Source organism: Oryzias latipes, chromosome 21, assembly GCF_053564925.1.
Source record: "Oryzias latipes strain Hd-rR chromosome 21, Olatipes_Hd-rR_3.1".
Classification (NCBI taxonomy): domain Eukaryota; kingdom Metazoa; phylum Chordata; class Actinopteri; order Beloniformes; family Adrianichthyidae; genus Oryzias; species Oryzias latipes.
The window spans coordinates 22964101-22982556 of NC_136257.1; the positions used below are offsets into that span (position 1 = coordinate 22964101).

At 40.0% G+C, this 18456-nt stretch overlaps 2 protein-coding genes across 2 annotated transcripts in view; one reads left to right on the forward strand and one right to left on the reverse strand.

The window, feature by feature from the left end:
* Positions 1-4391, forward strand: part of kcnj3a (potassium inwardly rectifying channel subfamily J member 3a) — a 28382-nt gene extending 23991 nt beyond the window's left edge. Inside the window, exon 3 of the mRNA XM_004081721.5 lies at positions 2656-4391. Coding sequence (XP_004081769.1) covers positions 2656-3251 — 596 coding nt within the window. The 3' untranslated portion in view covers positions 3252-4391. The remainder of the gene's footprint in view (positions 1-2655) is intronic.
* An 8803-nt stretch (positions 4392-13194) lies between these two features.
* LOC101172775 (uncharacterized) lies at positions 13195-15179 on the reverse strand. Its single transcript, XM_023951161.2, has 2 exons — positions 15049-15179; positions 13195-14964 (listed from the first exon to the last, which is right to left on the reverse strand). Exons 1-2 carry the CDS (start codon positions 15063-15065, stop codon positions 13320-13322), a joined length of 1662 nt encoding a protein of 553 aa, XP_023806929.1. The 5' UTR covers positions 15066-15179; the 3' UTR covers positions 13195-13319.
* Positions 15180-18456: the final 3277 nt, after the last annotated feature.

Consider the following 18456-nt stretch of genomic DNA (forward strand, 5'->3'; position numbering starts at 1 on the left):
TGAGCAGATTTAAGCTGTTAATTAATACACATGACAACCAGCAGCAATAAGAGATCTCCTAATAGCTTCAACAAGTTTTAACATGAACATCCCCAAAGGTCTTCTGTGATATAATCAGAAATCTACTCATTTGGGTCATTGTTTTAGATATGCTGCTAATTAAAGAGAATTTGTCGTAACTTTCTACAGGAAACTTAAATATTAGCTGAACCTGAATGTTAATGTTATGAAACAAATGAGGACATGCAGTGAAAAGGAGTTAATTGAAGTAGCAGCTACTAAATTATGAGTAATCACTTGTAATGTTTTAACATCATTAACTGAATAATATTATGTAATTCAGACTTTTCTAATGTTATTAGTTTGTGTTTTTGCAAAAGGAGTTATGAAGCAGGGTTTTATATACTGTCCAATCTCAAATTCTTGAATCTAGACTTGTCCTAATGTGCCATTCGATTTGGCATTTTGTTGAGATTGCTAAAGTAATTAAGACATAGTAATTTTTCTTCTGCATGTGTAATTTGTTCACAGAAAAGGGATTAGGAAATGTATATGATCACATGCAAAAAGAGATCTTCTCTCTCCTCAAATTGTATGCTTTTTTTTGTTTTGTTTTTTGCAGTCAGGTGTTCAATAAACGCTGCAGGTTTTGTCAAAATGTACAAAATTATATATTTTTTAAATTGTCAAATGAAAAACGATCAGGTTTTAGCTTAAAAAAACATCGGAACTTAAGCTAGTCTTGTTAAAAGTGGTCTTTAAGATCATGGCTGTTTGTAAAGTTGCTGGGTTCAGCAAATGCAGTGCTTTTGTAAATTCAGGAAACACATGCTTTATGTTATTAATCCCAGAGTTCAGGATTATTTTTACCTTAGAGAAATTACATTTGTTGTTTGAATGGCCAGTTCTAAACAGCTGGAGATCAAATCAAAGCTCAGTATAGGTGGAGATCAAATCACCATTGTCTCGGTTTCAGATTGTTTGTCTGGTTTGTAACAGCACCTCCTGGTGGAGGTGGGTATTCAGAAAGATGGTTTCATTCAGTTCTTTCTGCCTTCCGGACCACTTAGATCACTTCATAAACAGAAAATAGTAATGAATGGAATACCTAATAATCCTATTGAGTCATTCTAATTTATTGCAGTATGTTATATTTGCATACATTTGGTATTTTTCTTTAATGTACAGTCCTTTCCCAAGCAAAACAATGTGAGTGACAATTCAGAAGTAAAATGTTGGAAGCCTGGAGATGTTAGCAAAAAGGATCTAAGAGAACTGAGGCACCAAAAGAGAAAAATACTACTTAAGGGAAGAATCATACAGGTATCACATACCAAAATGTTACATGGTGAATATACATTCTACCATCCCTCAGACATTCAAGCCCAAAGACACAATTTCAGTTTATTTGGAATTACTGATATCTAAGTTGAATTTTTCATTCAGTCTTGCATTCCCACAAATCACATATTTTAGCCTGGTTTTATTCAGAGTAAGGAATGTTTGCTTCATCCCAAAAACATGTTTAGATGTGTCTCAAGAAAACTGTGCAAGCAAGTGATGTGCAACATCATTAAAAACAAAAGCTGAACTTTCTAAGTCTATCCTGCAGTTGTTAAATCTCTGCAATGATGTAATATTGACTTTTCTAAAGATGTACTCGTCTTTTTTTTCAGTCAGACTTTGAAAAGCGCTTTAGAGTTTTACCTGCAGTAAACATCATCCAGCATATTTTAAGCTTTAGAGAATAATGTTGCACACAACACCATCTTCTTAAAACTTTGTGAAAAATAAGGCTAATGATGTTTTGTAAGGAAGGGCATAACATGCAACTGTGCTTTTGAAGCTGTAGGCTACTAGTGAACTAAATAAAAATGTATGATGCAAAAGATATGCAATGAAATAAACAGCCATATATTGCTGGCTGAAATTGCCATGACATTTTATTTTTCTTGCATATCTTGAATAAAAAGTTTGCTCTTTTAAGGGTTTAATTTAGGCTGATGCTTATCTTGGGTCTTACCCTTCATTAATGCATTCTGATTTTCCAAACTGAAATCCTCTGACAGCTGTCAGCTGCAGCTAAGACAATGATTGGTAGTACACTTCTCAAAACACCACTTAAAAATGAATAACTTATCTTTTTGGTCACTGTAGCCAAGGAAATTGACTGTCAGGCATCACCAAATGTGAATTTTGGCTCTACAAATAAGTCATTTTTAACAGTATAATTCTTTGTAGTCTAAGTTACTCTTAATTTTAAACTTTTTAAAGTTAATGGAACCACTGCTGCTCAAGCATAGATCACAATCAACTTTCCTAAAGCCCTGTTTGTTTTTTTAAAAATATTATAAAAATACTATCAATATATTATAAGAAAAGATTTATACTTTCTTTAAAACATCATATAATAGCCAACATGGTTATTCAATGTGTATTTATCAAAGAATTCACAAAGTATTTGTTCTCAAAAAATGCTCAAGAATCGCTTGTAAACATGAAGTTTCAAAAAGTAAAAGCCTTTTTTTTTTTGCTGGCTGACTCTGTTGCACAGTGTAAACCTGTTAACTTAGACTGTTGTGTTAGTATTGTTTGATTTGTGGTCTGAAGGGGTTGAGTATCTGGGTAACAATAGTTTTCGTGTTTCCATGACAGGAATGACATGCCAAGCGAGGACATCGTACACTGAGGACGAGGTTCTGTGGGGACACCGCTTCTTCCCAGTCATCTCCTTAGAGGAAGGCTTTTTCAAGGTGGACTACTCTCAATTCCATGCTACATTTGAGGTTCCCACCACTCCTTACAGTGTGAAGGAACAGGAGGAGGCTCTACTGCTCTCCTCACCCCTCATGGCTCCATCCCTGTGCAACAGTGGGGACAAAAACAGCTCTCTGGACTGCCTGCAGACCCTGGAGGACAATGACAGCACAACTAAACTGCCTACCAAACTCCAGAAGATCACAGGGCGGGATGGCTTACCTAAGAAGCTGCTAAGGATGAGCTCCACCACCTCAGAGATGACTTACAACTTTGGAGAACTGCCCATGAAGTTGCAGCGGATCAGTTCTGTTCCAGGTGTCTCTGATGATAAGCAGGCTGGTAAGGCCTCCAAGATCAGCACAGAGCCCATGAGTAAGTCAGTGGCAGACTTACCTCCAAAGCTGCAGCGACTAGCTGGGGGAGGAGGGGGCAGGATGGATGGACACCTGCCGCCTAAACTCAGAAAGATGAATTCAGATCGCTTTACATAGAGCAGACCACAAATTGTGACTCCTGATAGCTCCTTTTACCCTTTCCAAACCAGAGTACTTCTTGTAAAATTTACCAATGGACTGCAATCTTGTATCTAAAGAAATAAAGACTACGTGCACAAATAACCTTATATAAAATAGGGTGTTGGAAATGAGCACATATGTGCTACAATGAAAGACCTCAGATATTTTTGTTCCTTTTTTAAAAAAAAATAGTATGATGTACAATTAGCACAATCTGGCATGAAACTGCGCATGTAAATGTAAATCTTAATTTCTGGCATGACATTTGTTATAATTTATTTTGCAGAGAAGAATTTCTTCTGTGAGTTTGAAGACGGAAGGAAAATTGCACAAGCCATATGATTTACTGTATTGAAAAGCCTAAATGACATTGCTCTATTTTGTAGTGACAAATACATACATTTGTTTTGAGTTTATTGCTTTGGGTGTTTAATGTAAATCGTGGCAAAGTTATGTTGACTGCATGCTCCTTTTACTGACTTAGCTATACAAAGGTAATAGACAAATATGTTTAGCCTTAACTATATTACCTTAATTCCATTTTCATGTTGGTTTCCAGCTGTATTTTTGGTATTTAATATACAAAACTATTTTACCATGTGCAAGTTCATGAATTTATTAAATGATCAAATATGGACCATGTTGCTAGATGATGCACTACATGTTTACAAATGCATTATTAGCATCAGAGGAACTGGGCACAATGCAACATTCACTTTCTCATTAATGTAAAATTGTGTAATCCAAATTGATAAGCACAAATTAATCGTTGTGTATTTTCCTGTGATGCTGGGAGGTATTTATGGGCATTTTGTTGCCTGGTATAGCACAAAAGTTAAAGTACGTCTGTACTTACAACAGCCTCTATTAGACTTTTAACTTAGGTGTTACTGGCTAGATATAGTAGGTCTGTAAGACATTCTATATATTTATTCTAAGGGCCCAATATACAATATACGCCTCCTCTGTAATGAAAGCAATAATAATATAAATATAATCTGAAGCCACTGGATTTACAACGACAACCCCCCGATTCATTCTGTTTCCGGTTTTCTCTAAATGAATCAAACACATTGTATGGTACCCAATCTCTTCAGGAATAAAGATCTAACATAACTGCTTATTATTTTTGCTACTTTTACAGGAATCATCATTTACCTCATCAAAGGTTGGTAAAAACAATAGATACATATTGTTGTGGAGAAACATTTTACCAAGTTTTTTTTCTTTCTTTTTTTTTACAAAGTTTGGTAGTGATGAACAATGCATTTTTTATTTACTGGGAAACTTATAAATCAGTTTTGTTTAATAAAAATAACATTAAGTTAAGAAGGAAAAAAGAGTAAACCTACTAATAAACAGCCATTTATTTTGGGAGTGCAATTTGTTAGAACGAGATGTTTTACTAACACACAAGAAATAATCCTTTTTGAGGTCATGGGGTTGCTGGAGTTGACCTTACTATGGCTGGGCAAAGGACTGGTAAACCCTGAAGAGCTCGCCAGTCTGTTGCAGGGCCACACAAACTCACACACAAAGGAACATCTAGGGTCAATTTGGAGATATCAATGAACCTGTGAAGGATGTTCTTGGACTGTAGGAGGAAGCTGCGCTGCTCGGAGAAAACCCACGCATGCACCTGGAGAACATGCAAACTCTCAGTCTGGTTTTGAACCAGAGCCGACTTGCCATAAGTTGACAGTGCTAACAACAGTACGGTCTAGACTAAGTAATTAGTATTTAGTTTGTATAAGAAATAACAATGCATTGGTTAGTACTCCTTTGGCAGTTACTTGTTTTTTTTCCTAGGTAGCCTAAAGTGTGGGGAGAATTCAAATTTAGTATTTTTAAATGATAATCAACATTGAGCATCATGATTATCAAGCCCCTCCAAAATGTGTTAAAGATGTTGATCTTGCATATCAAAACCACTGTCAAAGGCCTTTATTTATGAGTTTGGACAAAATGATAGTCAGTGACTGCATATATCTATCTTAAACTGTTTTCTTTGTGAAAGACTTTAGAAATATTAGCAATGCTCTTCTGTTAAATTCTGTTCCAAATATGTACTTTTGATGGCCAAGGTACATCAAAAATGTGTCAAATATGTAAGGCTTTAAAGAGGTCTGTTTGAATATTTCTTATGTTAAAAACACAAATACTGGGCTGTGGATAGTTAAATTCTTGTCAACGCTTTAGAAGAAAAGAAAATTATATAATCGGATGTCTAAATCGTACTTATAAGTACATCAACTTAAATATTGAAACAATGTCATCTGTGATTTAGCACATTATTAAAATAAAATATATATATATATTTCACAGCATAAAAAACATCAAAGTCTTAATGTAATTCTTGTCCCATCAACGTTTTGGAACCAAAATGTGAGCGGTTGCATTTTCAGAAAACAGCTTTATTAGTTCCTTCTGTATCACTGGTCTCTTTTTTCCATGGACTCTTAGTGATGTTTTGCTGCTGCAGGTTGTGAGAAATGAGGTCTGGCATAGACCTACTGAAATAACCACAGACTCACTTTGATGGTATAATTTGCATTCTCTAAATTGCCGTGAATGCCCATGCATCTGCTACACGGTCGGAAAAAGCATGAACACTTGTGCATCCCAACTATCAGAGATGCTGGCTGTGGCACCTTTCACTGATAACTGCCAGGATTGTCCGTCTCATCTCTATCTGACAGAAATCCACATCTGTTTTTCCTCAAACACTGACTCATACAAACACAGAACCCCTGATCGCTGTGTTTTTGTCCAGTTGAGATGAGCTTGTTCTCACAAGACCTTGTCTGAATAGATTTCTGAAGGTGGCTTCACATAATGTATATAATGCAAACTGTTTTAGGGATTCCAGAGTAACATGCATCAGTCCTATTTGTCGCAAACGATTTTTGTAACTTTTTAAAATTCCTCTTTTAATCAATCAATTCACTCAAAAAATTAAATTATTGTGCTATTCAAATGTTCCTTTTGTTAATTATAGGTTGCAGTGATCAAGCGAGGAAATTCAAAAATTTAGGTTTCAGCTGAATTGCAGGAATCTCCAAACCTTTTATTTGATATGTTTTTACAATGTGAAACATTTTTTTTCTTCTTTTTAATACATGAAAGTAGTAGTTAAGCAGCCTGTTGTAAATTAATATTTTAGAGAAAAAAAAGGTTGGATTGTTCATGTAGTTAGTAAAAAAAAAAAAGAATGACTATTCGTATAGATAATGAGTAATGGTAAAAAACTATAGCGTCAGTTTTTTAAAACAAAAAATTACTTTTCTCTTGATTATTTGTTTTTTTTAATTTTTTTTCTTCACCCTTTTTCCTGGGACTGTGAGCAATTTCTATATTAGATCTTTAACCCTTGTGCTATCCTTGGCACTTTACCGTTGGGAGTTGGGTCATCTAGACAGTACTCTGAACCTTTTTCTTCAATGATTTGTTATCTTCACTGGTATCCATGATTACATGAAATCTTTCCACCTTTATCCACCTTTGTCATGGTAGGGAGAACACGTCAATGTAAGGGGGGGGGGGGGTCATCTAAGATAGCACAAGGGTTATAAACATATCAAAATGTATTAAATATCTTCAAAAACACAAGATGAAATGTAAAACCTGACCAATCTCAATCAGTTGAAATCATTTCTTTGCATTGGACCCAAAAAACACAGATCATCAGTCAGGGTTGCATTTAACACCATTTGTTTAATTTGTTTATGATAGTGAGATTACTAAGATTAATTGCACTTTTTTTTAGAGGAGGCACTGGATATATTTTAATAGGAGTCCACAACTTCATTAAAAAACAGACATAAGGATAATTCTAATCGTTCTCTAGAAACTAAACTCCAATTTCCTTTCGTCTCTCCTGCAGTGGCCTAAAGACAAGCAAGAACAGATGAAAATGTTGAATGGATAGACAATGAACAATTCACCTGTAATTGTACTCAAAAAAGTCACCTTTGCAAATGTAACTTAAAAAAATAAAATAAAAAAATAAACAGGAAGAGCTGAGTCCAGAATTTGGATTTAGTCCAGGAAACAATTTATGGGTGTGTTATGGATTTATGTATCAATATGCTGTAGAATAAAAAATAAATTAATATAATGTTCTGAAGTTTGACAAATGTGTAGCAGACTTTCATAGAAAGTCCCGTATCATTAAAAAAGAGCCATATATTTAAAAAAGCTAACTAAAAAATAAATAAATACATAAATAAATAATTTAATTCAAAATGAAAGAAAAAAAACAAGTGATACGTAAAAAAACTAATTTGGCATAAAAAATGTCATGAAATGTAAAGGTTGAAACAATGTATCAATGGCTTAATATTGATATAAAAACAAAAGGTTAAGAGAAGTTGTAGCCTTTTTCCTTTTTTCCACATTGTATCCCATAAATCCCTGTGGATTGTTACTTTTTAATAATAAAGTGAATGGGCGCAAAAAATAAGGAGCTAGAGATGAATAATATAGTTGTCTGATCCCAATAGTTGTCTGATCCCAGTACTGCAAGTTAAAACACTGATGGTGATTAAAGTTGAGTCAGGAAAGGATGATATTAGGGAGAAGATTAAAATGCGGGGAGAATATAAAAGGCAATTCCAGAGGGGGCTGGATGATATTTCTGTCACTTGTCAGATCCTGTTATGACTCGTTTTAAATTTTCACTTCACCTCTTTATGCTAGAGCCTTTTCTCAGCCACACAAATGCATCTGATAACGCAATGTTGAAACAGATGGAACAATCTGATGGCACTGCTGTTGGACCAGTGCTGATGGTTACCCAAACCCGGATTTTTTTCTTTTTCTTTTCTAAAATAAATTTTTTAAATGTTTAAAATAAATTTGCGATGTTAAACATGTCTTATTGTTATTGGAAGCACAGACACGTCCCTCAGTATCCTTTTCATGAGAAACACAAACGAGCAACAACAGATGCCTAGTCTCTGGTGTATTGTATTTGTAAGATAACCGGCTGGTGTGGGCGTTTGCAAAACAACTCAGTTTGCACCTGAGTCAAAATTCATCTCTGCCTTAGTCGCCAACAGTGCAAGGAAAAAAAAAAAAAAAATACATAAAGAGCTGAGTAGGACTCATCACAGCGAGCCCACTCTTTCAAAAGAGTACTGAGCCTAGTCTGCCCCATGCTTGCTTTATCTGCTCCCTTCCATTTCACATTTACTCAGGATCAGTGAGCAACTGTCACCCTCTTTTGCCAAATGTATTTCTTTGCAAGCAAAGGAAGTGCAGGATCCATTTTTATTAACCATGGGAGGCCACTGCATGGCATTCATCTGAAAAAGGATTCTCTGCAGAGCATGATGCAAGGCTGGTTACTGCTTTGGCACCGCAAGATGATTTTCAGATTAACGTGGTCTGTTGGTTATGGAAATTATTTTGCACCGTTGCTGCCCCACGATTTCAAATACAAGACAAATGAAGCCACTGAAATTATTCTCTTAATTCTGAACTCTCCCTCATTAATTAATGATATAACAATTTAACACATCAGTGTGTGTCTACCCGTAGTGTGCATGTACTTGGGGGAAATTATTGTGAACTGAAAAGTAGCAAACACTGGCAATTCTGGTGCTTTCAACCCAACATTCAAGGCTAAAATAAAATGTTCTCTCTCTATCCATATTTGCTAAAAATAACACTGCCTAGACGAGGGAAGCAGATTTTTTGCTGCATCTATCAGTAAAGACAATTGTTTGGAACTGCCTCAGTTGTGAGACATGGCTGTATATGTGGGCCTCTGCAAGTAACATAAATAGTACATTTAAAAACATGCATTTCACTGACAAATTTGACTACTGTGTGAAAAAAACTTGGCCTCTTATCCTCAATTCAGATCAGCGTTTGCTTATTTAAAGTAGTTCCAAATACATGGTCAAACATTTTAATTAAATCAATTAAAGATGTATTCTGATTACTTCCTGGGAAGGATTTACATTAAAAACTTGTTACCTAGCAACTGCTACCAGAACACCCAGCATTTATGTGTTGCTGGAAGTGAATATATATTAATTAAAATGTAGGTTTTTGAAAAAAGAACATGCAATTTCAACCTCTTTGTGCCATATGTTGCCCATTCGAAACGTATAAAATACAGGACTCCACTTAATTTAGCATTACCTCGAATAGAAAAAAAACCCTGAATATTTGATATAATTGGAAATTAATTCAGGCATGAAGGGGTTAAATTTGTCTGTACAAATTAAATGTAAACTATTAAAAACAAAACATATTTTATAAAGGATGCAAACAATGGTCTTTGGGTTCGTTTCAATTCTATTTTTGTGACTGAAGGTAGGCTAATTTTCCACAGTATAAAATTGGACACTTTTCCACCGAATATGCATTTTTTCTTAGGGCTTCTGCAGGTTCCAAGGCTATCTTTTCGAACCATTACAGGCTTTGATGAGTTTGCTACAGCAGATGGCTGCACATATAGGAATTTATTTTCCATCATATATACAGAAGATTTGCATATTTAAAGTCACTCAAAACCAATGTTTTGCAAGTTTAAATTGAGTGAAATCTTTTCATTGTAGTTTAAGTCCTAAAGACTAAATTTAATATGGTGGCATTTTGTCATTAAAATTCTTGAAACAACTTTGAGTTAGTATCAAGCAGTTTTATACTCCTAATGCAAAAACATTGTAAAGATAGCTCTACTTTTTACACTTGACTGCAATATTCGTTACAGATCAAGAATGAATCAATGAAAATATCAAGTCCTCAGCCTCAAGTCTTCAATTGAGGTCAAGCCTCAAGTCATGACTGCCTTGAAAACCAAGTGAAACTCAGGTTTGAGCTTCAAGTCAAATAACCCATTTCTGTAAGCAATAATTACCTTTTACCTTGTGAGCTTTACAGCCACAATCTCACACTTATATTCCCACATGAATGGTATAGCTGCTGTACGGTGGCACAACAATGGGATCAATGTGTGGTTTAATTCAGCACAGGGACACTGAGCAGGAACTAAACCAGTGATCTGATTAGAAGTACCTGTGCCACTTAAATAAAAATCCTAGGCACAGCTTTAACTCAGGAGTTTGTCATACCTACAGAAAAGCCGCCATTGGTCAAAATTGTGTAGCCTCCCAAGGTGCACAGAATTGAACAGGTCACAATGGAAAATTCCTAATCTCTGCATACTAACAAGATCAAGGAGCAGGGGGCCCTGCTCGGGTGGGGGGGGCCCAGCGGCGCCGGATGGGCTGCCCATCTGCACCTGGGGCTGGGATCGGCCCTTCCCTGGCTCTGGGACGGGACGGGACAACCCTCTCGGGGCCCCCGGTCGCTCTGGGTGTCACCCGCTTCGGCTGCGGGGTCTGGGGTGGGGTGGGGTGGGGGGCTTGTCGGCCCTGTCCTGTGGGGGGGCGTTCTGGGGGGGAGGGGGGGGCCCATTATTAGTACGGGTCGGGGGGGCTAGCGGGTCGGGGTCTCCGCTGAGGCAATCAGTGGTTGCCTCGGCCGGTTGGCCTCCTCGGTCCCGTCGAGGCCTGACCAGAGCTCTTCTAGGGCCGGCGTCTGGGGGTGGGGGCCTGGGCTTGCTCCGGGGGGGGGCGACGCTTTCTGGCTCCTCTCTCTCTGTGTGGGGTGGGTGGTGCCGGGCCTGGGGTGTCGGCGCCTCCGGGGGTGGGCCCCTGGGCTGGGTGGCCCTGGCCCCTTTGCTGGGGGTGGGCTGGGGGACGGCTGTTTGACCACCGGGGGACAGTCTACCAGCTGTCCCCAACTTACCCCCTTCCTTATATAACCTCATATTAGGGTGAGGGGGTGGGGGGTTTAGCCTGCGATGCGCCTTGGGGGGGGGCTACTTGGGAGTGGCCCCCCTCCTATGGTTGCCGTATGGAGTGGGCCCCCCCTCTTTCGGTTTTATTTGCACCTTAGACACGTAGGGTCCTTGGTAGGGGGGGTGCTTGGACATCACTGCCAGCAAGCAGCAGATGTCCTCCTGGCACCCTACCCGCCAATTTTAACCGCACCTTAGACATTTAGGGCCCCTTGGTGTGGAGGGTGAGGGGACATCACTGTGAGTAATCAGGAGATGTCCCCTTAGTGCCCTACTCGCCAATTTTAACTGCACCCCCCTTAGTACACACACCCCTCCCCCTTCAATATATACATTCAAACATAAACACACACACATGCACACACAGACCCTCTCAAACACCCATACACGCACACACATTTTACAAGGAAGGTGGGACCTGGGTCCATCTGTCCCCTACCCCGTCCCTGGTGGGGGGTGCGGGCCCCTTGGCGATGGCGGCCGTGTCCCTTGGGTGCCGGCTCCCTGGGCCCGGCGGTGCTCTCTCCGCACGGTGGGGGGGTTCATATTACACCTGAGCCGGGGGTGTTCGTGTCCCTGGGGGGTGGGTCCTGGTCCTTGCCCCTGGGCGCTGGGCCCCGCCAAACTTCCAACATGGCCGAGCCTGGTCGGGCCATATTTATAACATCCCTTATGGGCCGCCCTTTTTTCCCCGGGGTTCCCCCCTCCTGGGCGGGGGCGGCGGGCCCCTGCCTTGCTCCTACCTGGACCAACCGTGGGCCGGGTGGGTGGCTGCCTGGAGTGCGGAGCGGGTCTCCCTTGGGGGGTCCCGGCTCGTACCTGGGGTCGGGGCGGGGGGATGCCCGGAACTCCTGGGTGGTGGTGGGGTGCTCGTCTGGGGCTGTGGGCGTCCCTCTCCGGTGGGGCCCTGCGTTGGGCTCTTCCGGCGCGGCGGGGGGCTGCTTTCCTGGCTGGGCTGGGGCGGCGCTCTCTTTCCCTCTGCGCCTCCCTGCTCTCTGGCTCTGGGGGCCTCGCGGCGGTCCTGCTGGCCCTGGCCTGGGTGGCGGTCTTGGTCGCCCGGGGGGCGGTTGTTCCCTGCCTGTTCCCGTGTGGCGCTGGGGGAATTCCGGCTGCCGCTGCTGCTGCGGCGGGGGTATGGGTGTGGGGGTGGCTGGGCGCTCCTCCTCCTTCTTTTCACATTCCACCATCCATTTTAGAAGAACATAAACACTCACCTGAGCACAGGTGTTAGCTCACCTTTGCACTAATAGTTTGCATGATTGAATGAATGAAAGATTTCACACTAGTTGGTTTAAAGGCATAAGTATGCGTTCGTGAACACTATCTGTTTTGTGTGCATGTTGACATGTGGACATTTCTGCGGCTAGCAGGTGTGTTGATAATATTTGAGTGTGTGTGAACAGGCCCCGCCCTTTTTGTACTACATTTGAACCGTACCGTAACGATAAACAACCAGTAAACCTGCCTGCTCTATGCTGCTTCATGGTCTTACCCCCCTTCCCCTCCTATTATCACCCTCCTACCCCCCCCTCTCTCTAACGTCCCTCTCTCTTGTTCCCCTCTTTCCTTTTCAGTCCGGTCCAACACCAAAGATTTTCAAACATGATTGAAATTAATAAAGTTTGGCCTCAATTACAAAAGGGGTTTATTCAGACATACCTTTGGTTTGTCTGAAGATGAATAACCCCTCTTGTTAGAATAAAATATGTCCAACACAAGAGGCCCTCAGCTCTCATCTGTTTGCCTAGCTGTTGGACAGGACAAGTTAAAAAAAAAAAAAGAAAAAAAAAAAAAAAAAAAAGATCAAGGAGCAGTGAGCGCAGCAATGGACTTGTGCCAACAGGGTGCATGTTCAGAAGGTCAAATTCCATGTTAGGGTGGGCATCTGGCATGTTGCCAGATTAGTTTTGCTTCATAGTTTAGTCCAATTTTCAGTTTTCCAAAAAACATCTGGCAGCTCCAGTGTTATTGCGGGCAGAGACCGAAGTTTTAAAGTTTGACGTAGTTAGAAGTTACATTGTGAAAAATGGAAGGTGAAATTTGTCAAGCAAAAACAAGTTTTACAACTTAATAAAATCAAAGTTAATCAATAATCACCATGAGTAAATTGTAGCAATTGTTTTTATTTGAGACAGGTGGAATGTTAAGTTCTTTACTTCAGTAATTGACCTTTTGGGAGAAAAACATGAACTTTACAGTTTAACAGTGGATCAAATATGGATAAGATCCTAGTCTCTGACCTTTGTTATCTTCTTAGTTGGGTTTGATGGGTAGTTTGGCTTCTGAGGAAACCGAGAAGAAAAGCCGGGTTGCCTGGCTTTGTAACGTCGCCTGGACAAAGAGCCATGCTGCTGCTGCTCCTGTGAGACCTTTGGTGGCAAGCTGGGCTCCTGGGGCACTTTGGGCTGTTGGGACGGCAGCCCGGGCTCTTGGGGAAGTTTGGGTTGCTGGGGCACCTTAGGCTGTTGAAGTGGCAGGCTGGGCTCCTGAAGCACCTTGGGGTGCTGGGGTGGCAGATCTGGTTCTTGGGGCACCTTCGGTGGCATGCTGGGCTCCTGGGTCACCTTGGGCTGTTGTGGAGGGTAGCCTGGTTTCTGCAGTCCCTTGGACATGGGCTGTTGGGGAGGGTAGCCTGGTTTTTGCTGCCCCTTTGAGATGGGCTTCTGGGGAGGGTAGTCTGGCTTCTCTGGACCCTTGTGCATGGGCTGTTGTGGAGGGTAGTCTTGTTTTGAGGATACCTTGTGCTGTTGAGGAAGAGAGTCAGGTTGCAGGGACACCCTGGTCTGCCGCAGGAGGAAGTTGGGTTGCCGTACAACCATTGGGACACCAGGATGTTGTAATGGGTACATATATTTCTGAGGCATCTTGGGGTGTCCATATGGGTAGCCAGGTTGCTGGGGAACCCCTGGGACTTTTTGTTGCTGTGGAGGGTAAGTGTAATGCTGGAGCATCTTATTTTGCCAGGGGTAACCCTGTGGGTGTTGAGGGTAACCATCCTGGTGGGGGACATTGGGGATGTGGTGCTGAGTATAACCATGCTGGTGGGGAACATGGTGTTGCTGGTGGACACTGTGCTGCTGGGGGGTGCCGTGCTGCTGGGAAGGATAACCGTGCTGCTGGGGGGCGCCGTGCTGCTGGGAAGGATAACCGTGCTGCTGGGGGGCGCCGTGCTGCTGGGAAGGATAACCGTGCTGCTGGGGGGCGCCGTGCTGCTGGGAAGGATAACCGTGCTGCTGGGGGGCGCCGTGCTGCTGGGAAGGATAACCGTGCTGCTGGGGGGCGCCGTGCTGCTGGGGAGGATGACCGTGCTGCTGGGGGGCGCCGTGCTGGTTGGGAGGATGACCGTGCTGCTGGGGGGCGCCGTGCTGGTTGGGAGGATGACCGTGCTGCTGGGGGGCGCCGTGCTGGTTGGGAGGATGACCGTGCTGCTGGGGGGCGCCGTGCTGGTTGGGAGGATGACCGTGCTGCTGGGGGGCGCCGTGCTGGTTGGGAGGATAAACGTGCTGCTGGGGAGGATAACCATGATGCTGGGGAGCACCATGCTGCTGGGGAGGATAACCATGGTGCTGGGGGCCACTGGGAACGTTGTGGTGTTGTAGGAAGTCATTTTTCTGCGGCTCCATTGGTATGCTGGGATTCAGTGGAGGGTAGCCATAATTCTGAGGCTCTTGAGGTTGGTTGGGCTTCCATGATGGGTAGCCCTGCTGAAAGGCCTTAGGAGCTTTAACTCCATGAGTTTGCTCAGGTGTTGAAGGCATGTAGGGCACTAATTGATTATCATAAGCCAAAGTTTCCTCATTTCTTGGACTGCCAGAAGACTTTAGACTGTATGCTTGGTTTTCTCCAACCACAAGCAAGGATAAGAGCACCAATCTAGAAAAATGAAAGAACAAAATATTATGAAGGGAAAAAAAAAATACTATTAGAGTCACACTGGTGTTAAAGTTTAGAACTTACCTAAAGATAAACCCCATAACTTTAGGGCAATTACAACAACTAACTCAGTCAAATCAGCCAGCTGTTTTTCCAGATCAGACAGTTGAAAAGTCAGAAAGTAAACTATGATGGCCCTGTGAAACCTTTTTAAAGGTTTTTGCTTTACCTAGTTAAACTAAGTGGACACAAGTGTGAAGTGCAGACAGGTGAAACCAATGATCCTCTGCAGCAACCTGGAGAATTTGAAATGTTGTTCAAGCAGCACTATGTCATTCAGATCAACACTATTTTTACTTGTTTTAATTGCTTTATTTATTACAGTTATATGGTAAAACTAATCACTTGCTAATTCTCCATAGTAATTTACAAATTTTGAATAAAAAAGTGACATAAAAGTCTTGTTTCTCCCTTGCCATAATTTCTTTAAACACAGAAATTTAAGTAGTTTTGTCATTGTTAAGTCACGATTTGGTCAGTAGGCACCACAACACAATGAGATAAAGAACAAAACATTTGCAACACACAGACAAAAGAGTAAAAAAGTTGTTATTATTATAAAGACAAAGTCGATTTTAGGCCTTCTTGTGTTGTTGCTGATGTTTTTTGTTTCCTGTAAGACCTTTTAATGAAGGTCTTCCGTTTTTGCTAGGCCACAGCAAAATAGTAAGATTTGTTCTTATTCTGTCATGCATGGAAAAATAAAGGTTACATTTAAAAAACAGCAAAAAAACTAAAAAGAACAATGACTTTTGTCCAAACAAGAACAGCAGTAGGCCTTCTTCTGGCCCAAGTTTTTTTTGTTGGGTTGCACAAACCTCCATGTACCAGACGTAAAACACCAAACAACGTTTTTTTAAAAAAAAGGGACAAATCAAAATTCGCAAAACAAATTAAGTCAATTTCAAAAGTAAGTTTCAAGTAGTCAGCAAATATTTTAATTGTTGCAGGAGTGACAAAATGGCCTGTTTAAGTGAACCTGGATATGTGGGTTTTCATTTTTACCGTCAAAGTAAACCGTGTACGGAATGACATAACAGTCACTCTACAGTTGGAATGACAGGTAAATTGATAACAGCCTAGACTGAACATCCTTTGAATTCATTTTCTCCTTTCAGCTACCCTTTTCAGGGTCACCATAGTAAATCACTCCACTATTTGCACGTGACATGTATTACACCAGATGTAAAATCTTCCTTTTTGCTTGCCCATCCATGCTTCTGGCATTTTTATATTCTTTCATAAGCAAATAGTTGAAAGGAGGATGTTCATTAAAGAAGAAGTTTTGTATTTGCTAGAAACAATGTTCACATTTGTTAAAAATTACAAGTGTCTTCGTGAAAAAACGATTAGCATCTGTAAAAATACTTTGAAAAATGTCATTCAAACTGTCTTGCTTAAATTCATGTAAACAATCATAAAAAACACACATGTTAATAAGAGTTAATCTGAAACTCCACGCTAAACTGTCCTGCAATGTTTTTTTAATTGCTAAGATGCATGTAAACAATCATTGAATCAGAATGTATCAAAAAGATTAAAATCTGTTATGATAATTTGACACTTGTGAAAACATTTATTGTTATAAAAACATTATTGGTCCCCCAAAAGGCACCTACGGCAAAGACAAACTTATGTCAAAACCTCAAACACAAATATTCCCAAACGGATCAACCAATCAGAGTCTTTGTTCTGTCAGCAGCCAATCCGTGTGCCACCTCTCATTAGCTAATCAGGATGCAAAATATCACACTATTAATAAAAAAAATGGATCTTTCCTTGGTTTATTGTTAGATGTTTAGCCCTAAACACGAAATGATTTTCGACTGTTACTCCATTGTATTTTCATAAGAAAAAGGGCAGAATGACTGCGGTGAACTGAAAGGGTCTATCAAGCCAGACATCCTTCAACATCTCTTGTGGTCAGTTGGGAAGCTGAACAGCTGAATGTTCAGGTCATATGCTTATTTAAAAACCCAGATGTTCTGCTTTTAAAATCAAGCTTTCATTAATCAACAAATGTATTTTTGGAAATTTGCAAACATTTTCAGTTCATTTCAAAGTATTCACAAACGAAATAAATATGTGCTTAAATTTGTGTCCACAATTAGCCGATTTGTACTTTGCATTGGATTCAACAGTAAATCGATTTTTTTCAAGATGCATTTTCTTTGATCTGATTTAGTTTAGAAATGTAACCACACCATGGGCATGCTCTCTGTTGCAAAACATTTTTTTTTAATTGAAGATTATATTTTTACTTAATGTTTTTACTGTTGCTCAGTGAGAAAAGTCTAGCAATGTGATGAGATAGACAGTTAAAAAAGAAAAACTGCGAAGATCTAACCACCATTACTGGAATCTCTTTAGTTAAAATCTAGCTGCCTTTATTTTATGTATCTTTAGTTTTGATGTAATAATATTTTATTTGGTTTTGTGTCAGTACTTCATATTTCTCTTTTTTGTAATAAGTATGATAAATATTTTTTTTTAAATCTTAACAAAATTTAAAGTACATTTTCAACTGACATTTTCAATGCTATACAGAACACATAAATGATTTGACCTAAACATATATATGACTTTACTGTGAACCAAAGCTTTGATTCAATTATGTAATTATGTAACCTACAAAAAAAGGTAAATTGCATCACAAATAAAATCCTGGTTCGCTCCAAGGACATTTGGTGAATGTACAAAAGGTTTCACATTAATTTTTGTCTTTCAACAATAATTCTTTTATACATTCATCTTCTTCCGTTTTGTCCCTTACGGGGTCACGAAGATGCTAGAGTGTATGCCGGCAAGGGGCACCCTGGATAGGTCGCCAGTCTGTCGCAGGGCACAATAATTCAGAATTATATAAAAAAAAAGAGGCACATTTTGCAAATGCAGCTAATTTCAAATTAATATTCAAAAAAAAATAATGATATTAAAAATTAGAATTTGAGTGTGGTGAGGGTTGCTTCCTTTGACACAACTCTGTTTTTGTTATTTTTTCCTTTTCTTAACGCTTCTTTTTTCTGTTTCGGGTCTGTCTTGGGTCAGAAAGAGCATCTGCTGTAAACTTAAGTCCAATCCCATGTGCAAATTGCAGTGTGATTTTCTGAGGTGTGAATCTGAAAAAATGAAAAACTTCTGATTGAAACGGTTCTGATTTAGGCTTTTGCAATTATTTATTTATAAGTATTTGCTTGAGATTTATGTTCTTTGGACCTGCATGGTTTCCCTGTTAAATTTTATTAGACGGCTTTAATAAATACTTTCTTATTATTCTAAACGATTTTCAGTTAAACATTCAATATTATATTATTTAGCTTTACTTTAATTTTGGGTTTAGTCGGATTTTTTTTGACATTTGGCCTATGTGCTTCTGTTGATTTGAACTATTTCTTTTATATTTCTTTGTACTGTGGACTTTATCAATTTTTA